This window comes from Mizuhopecten yessoensis, unplaced genomic scaffold (assembly GCF_002113885.1).
Source record: "Mizuhopecten yessoensis strain PY_sf001 unplaced genomic scaffold, ASM211388v2 scaffold9761, whole genome shotgun sequence".
NCBI classification, from domain to species: Eukaryota; Metazoa; Mollusca; class Bivalvia; order Pectinida; family Pectinidae; genus Mizuhopecten; species Mizuhopecten yessoensis.
In genome coordinates, this window is record NW_018408209.1 from 247,855 (window position 1) to 253,753 (window position 5,899).

The 5,899-nt window shown below is 37.6% G+C and overlaps 1 protein-coding gene across 1 annotated transcript in view; it reads left to right on the forward strand.

Annotated features, from left to right (window-relative positions):
* Positions 1-3,062, forward strand: part of LOC110458771 (WD repeat-containing protein 86-like) — a 21,948-nt gene extending 18,886 nt beyond the window's left edge. The window contains exons 2-4 of the mRNA XM_021510673.1: positions 918-1,074; positions 2,292-2,395; positions 2,970-3,062. Of these exons, the coding sequence (XP_021366348.1) occupies positions 918-1,074; positions 2,292-2,395; positions 2,970-3,062 (354 nt within the window). The remainder of the gene's footprint in view (positions 1-917; positions 1,075-2,291; positions 2,396-2,969) is intronic.
* Positions 3,063-5,899: the final 2,837 nt, after the last annotated feature.

The following is a 5,899-nucleotide window of genomic DNA, read 5'->3' on the forward strand; positions in this document are numbered from 1 at the left end:
TTTGTTTTTGTTGGTGTCTCACTACACACTTCCCTACTCTTTGTTTTTGGTGGTGTCTCACTACACACTTCCCTACTCTTTGTTTTTGGTGGTGTTTTACTAGACACTCGTCGTGATGTGATCTTAAAATATGTAGCTGTGTTTAGGACAGTAAACCCCAAACAAACAATTATGAAAATGTTCCTGTTTCACAACCAATAAGTGATTATATGTGACGGGTCGCTATACACTTACAGCGTAGCCGAATCGACATCGATTTGTGGACAACTCGTACACATTTGATACCTGTGTGTGCATACGCTTCACTGGTCATTTGTCTGATGAAGGTGATAGAGTGCATACAGTACTAGTCACATAGAAACGCGTATTGGTTGTGTAACAAGAACATTTTCAAATTTTATTCTTACCAACATGAAGAAAATGTTGGGAAATTCCTTAACAAACTAACAAAGAATGTGTATCAGACTCGATTGTTCTTAATTAACAAATCTTGGAAAAGAATCTCAGAATCACGTTGGTTGTTGTTTTAGTTGATGCACATGTGGATAAAACACGCCTATATAGATTTGTTCTGCTATTACAATGTATGAACCCATGGAAACAAAATACAAAATCTCGGTCAATTATGCTTACTTGTGCACATTCGCAAACATACACAACATCATCAATACTTGATGAAGTAATTATGGGTGTTATATTACTCAAAGGCATTCTGTGTAAATTAATTTTATTGGCCCTCTCTCACTATTCCCCTGAAGATAATGAACCTAGAAATATGTTAGAGTTGTTTATTAATGTGTTTCATTTTTTGTATACCACACGGAAGATAGTTGTGTGCTTTTACGAGAACACAAATATATTGTATGTACCTTTAAAGGTGCCATTAACATGGGGTAAACTCGTTATGTATATTTCAGCTTCACAGGACAAAAAACATGTTTTTTTCGGGAAGTTCTGACAGATCGATCAGAAGATGGCCGACACAAGGCAAAAAAGGTCGGATGTCGTCGGGTAATCTCCGGAACGGATCGATAGGAACAATCATTATGCCAGATGGTTACAACGACGAATTCAGTGAGAGCTGTTTACTTACTTGTATAATTTTGAACTATTGTGGTATAAAAAAAAATCTTCAATCATGATGGTGTGGTCTCTTAATCAATTACTACTTCAATGTTATTTCTCCTTCCATGTGCTATGTTTTTATCTCTCCTTCCATGTGCTATGTGCTATGTATTTATCATGTTTTGTCGATGATTACCCCTGTAAATACAGTCAACGTTCGTGTCTAATCGCTATAACTAAAGGTTAGTATTACTAACAGAAAAAGAACCCAGAGATGAAATCAACTTTATATGGCTTATTTGTGTAAATCAAAAAATACAATTCCAACTAATGCTGAAAGCAAAAAATACATTAATTACTATAACAAAATAGAAGACATGGGTCTCCATACCTATCACTGCAATAAACAAAGAAAGATAAAAAAAAAAATCAATGGAATGTTATCAATCAATTATTTAATAAAGTCTTGTGAGTAAAAAAGTCCAGATATGGTATCAAACTTTAGACCTTTCTACGCATTAACATATTCATAAGTATATTGCATTGTACTAGATTCATGCAATATTTAGATTATTTTCCATTTGGGATGTTCATGTATACCATGTAATACAAGATAATTATATGCATGTGTATGTATGGAAATCTGGTTATGGAAAAAAAAGCTGAATAAACAAAAATATCACTGAACGATACATTTGTAAATTTATAAATAATGACTCATACGTGATTTTTTAAGATTTTCAAAGCACAATTTGAAAATAATAGAAAAAACTTGGATTAAGCAAAATTAGGAAAAGTATAACAAGTTTCTAGTCCACCAAGTCCTATTCTAGGGAAACCAGACACTTGCTATTTCCCTAGATTCCATACTTTAACTTGTTGTTTTATAACTATACAAAACGTTCTGACCTGATTTCAATCACATTTCGAAAACCTCTCGAAGCGGCTTATTTTTCCTCTTTTATGCTTCAATCGATAGTAGGGATCAGGTCAATCTCAGCTCTGCTGTTATATGACTGGTTCTGTCATATCTATGAGGAAGTTGAGGAAAAAGATGAGGGATTAAGTCTGCATAGTGTTTTAGTTTTCAGACTAATACACAGCTCATAGAGGACTAACTCCCTCTACAGTGAAGTCAGTGTAAATAAAGGTGGGGATAAAGTAAATTTAACGAGTAACATTTTTAACAGAGAAAATAAAGCAGATATTTGATCTTACTTTGACAGTTTTTGCTGGAACTGCAACAGGATCAATAATGTGTATAGATATCTTCTCCATGTCTCCGACGAGGCTTTATCAACCCCAGCTCAAGAGCGTACCACGTTTTCTGGTTAGTACAAAATAAAGGGAGAGATCTATGATGGCTATTAATTACATTTAGACCATTTCTTCATTCTGGAACTAGCAATTCAGAATGTAACCACCATTGACTTCGGCAGGGTACTGTTAAATATCGTAATATTGAGTTGTCCACCACTCTACCCGGTCCTTATATGTATAAACATACCTGTGTTATATAACTATAGATGATTTGTATGGGCTTAGCCAACAATAGGTTTCATTTGTTGCTTGTTTAACACCATAATATCTTTTAACAGTGTAGAAATAAAAATGACTGAGAAAAAATTGCAGTTGCATAATAGAATTTATAAAACTTCTGGTTTTAAATTTTCATAGTTGAAGCGCTCTTTATATTTAAATCTCGACTGTGAATGGATCAACATTATTGTAGGGAAACATTACCTTCCGGATGTTTTTGAGTTGCATGTAGCTTTTTAGTTAGAGGTTTAGGAAGCTATTCCTTTATTTTGGTAAATCCTTATATCGAATTTAAGCTCTGAATTAGAACTTGTGGGCTGACGTTATAAAACATTCTTTTTCTGGTTTTGTTTTTCGTTTTGTAGATATTGAATGGCTTGATGTACACGGGAACATACGGCGGTGAGGTGAATGCTTGGAAGGCGGATATCGCCACTATAACTGGTGGCAGAGAGTAGTTAGGCAAGGCGGATATCGCCACTATGACTGATGGCAGAGAGTAGTTGGGTAAGGCGGATATCGCCACTATAACAGGTGGCAGAGAGTAGTTATGGAAGGCGGATATCGCCATTATAACTGGTGGCCGAGAGTAGTTAGGGAAGGAGGATATCGCCACTATAACCGGTGGCAGAGAGTAGTTGGGTAAGGCGGATATCGCCACTATGACTGATGGCAGAGAGTAGATAGGGAAGGAGGATATCGCCACTATAACGGGTGGCAGAGAGTAGTTCGGGAAGGCGGATATCGCCACTATGACTGATGGCAGAGAGTAGGTAGGGAAGGCGGATATCCGCACTATAACTGGTGGCAGGGAGTAGTTAGGGAAGGCTGATATCGCCACTATAACCGGTGGCAGAGAGTAGTTAGGGAAGGCGGATATCGCCACTATAACTGGTGGCAGAGAGTAGTAAGGGAAGGCGGATATCGCCACTATAACTGATGGCAGAGAGTAGTTAGGGAAGGCGGATATCGCCACTATAACTGGTGGCAGAGAGTAGTTTTGGAAGGCGGATATCGCCACTATAACTGGTGGCAGAGAGTAGTTCTGGAAGGCCGATATCGCCACTATAACTGGTGGCAGAGAGTAGTTAGGGAAGGTGGATATCGCCACTATAACTGGTGGCAGAGAGTAGTTAGGGAAGGCGGATATCGCCACTATAACTGGTGGCAGAGAGTAGTTAGGTCACAAACTACACTGCAAACAGTGACTGAAAGTCGCGACGATATGCAAGGCACACTCAGGCACACGTTCCATTTCGAAAATGCAGTTGCGTTTCTACTCATTGTCTCACACCATAACGTCACATATGATGTACTATGTCAGGGGTTGTAATTTATAAAAAATAAAGGTTATATTTTCAGGAATCACCAGCATAGCAATTGTTGTGCTCTGCTAAATTGATATTTTTCATGCACTGCTAAACTAAACAGTTTGTTTGTGTGGTTCATGCTTTTGTAGCAATTCATTCCGTTAATGCATTGAATTATTCATTACTTTCAAAGACTGTTGCATTAAGTGCAAAACGTTTGCGAAGTATTTGAATTTGTTATTTTATTTAATTACCTGAAATCAAATTATTTGCAAAAACTGTTAAGTTTACATACTCTTATATAACCGTTTCCATAGATTACAACAACATGTATTTTGTATTTTGTTCGGTTATGTGTATCGATGATTTGCTGTGTGAGAGGCTACCATCAATTCTCAGTATTTACTATTTGTATCATGACGAGACGGAGACCTTCTGGACGCACGCTGTTAACTAAACATGTATTACTCCCAACTACCATTTCCGTCGACGGAAGCGCTTAAGGATACCTGTATCACTGCCATAACTGTAACTAAACATTTGATTTCATTAAAGTCTCGAAAGGTATGGTTTTCGTCTTCAGAAATGATTTATTAAAGCTAAAGTCAATGCGGGAAAAAAAACTGTTTCCTACTCGTTACACTCTAAGCAGTGTACATCTGTACGGTGATCTTTAAATCTGTACAAGGTTCCTTAAATATACGGGGATCCTTAAATCTGTACGGGGATCCTTAATCCTTAAATCTGTACGGGGATCCTTAAATCTGTACGAGGATCCGGGGATCCTGAATTCTGTATGGGGACCCTTAAATCTGTACGGGGACCATTAAATCTGTACGGGGATCCTGAAACTGTAAGGGGACCCTTAAATCTGTACGGGGATCCTTAAATCTGTACTGGGACCCTTAAATCTGTACGGGTATCCTTAAATCTGTACGGGGTTGCTTAAATCTGTACGGGGTTCCTTAAATCTGTACCGGGTTCCTTAAATCTGTACGGGGATCCTTAAATGGAAACATCTTCGCGTTTCCCTTGTTATACATATCTAGAAAATTCTTTAGGTAAATAGATTATATTTATCTCAAATCATATGACCAAGCCTCACTGTAGATAAAATATCCTAGTTTATTTCTCATTTCCTGACCATCTCCCAGCAATATAAACTAGAGATTGATCACGTGGTTCACCATTTATTGATATCTCGCAACGTTCACATCCTACAGTATATCCCATATCATGACCTAAACGACCTGTAAACTCCACATCCTCTCATATTGTGAACAACACTTATATGTAGGTGATAGGGTTGAGCAGTGGATAACGCATTCGCCTTTCACCAAGGCGACCCCAATCGCGCGAGAAAAGGTTTTGGGTCACATGCCCGACCACGTGGGGTTTCTCTGGCTACTCTGGCTTCCTCCCAAAAGAAGACCCCTACGCACTAGCATTCGAGCAAATAAGAGTGATAAATGTGAGTTAAAATAACGTGTTTCATAATTGTTGTTAACGAATAAGGTTTATATTTCTAGTTACAACACTACATGTTACATCTAACTACTGTTCCTTCTCCAGATATATATCTTCTCTTTATCTGCAGCCAGTTGTATCATTCTTTAGATAAATTCATCAGATGACAATCATTTAGCGACGGTTTTAGATTATAGCATGGCACGTCCTGGCAACATTAACGTTTCAAATTCATTTAAAAAACAGTAAATGTATCATAGTTGATAACAGTAGTACCCGTAGTGGCGTACACGAACCAATCGCAGCACCTTCAGGTTTTATTACATCTGTGTAATACCATATATTTATGACATGGCCGTATGACACTCATTTCCTGTCTTTTCTTCGTCTGCTTGAAACCGAACTACTCCGTAGTGACGATATTGTTAACCTATATCTGGACTGGAGGTAAAAGTTCCGCCTTTAGTGTTACATCGTGTGTTGTACATATGATCATTATTTATTAACATTTGCAATTT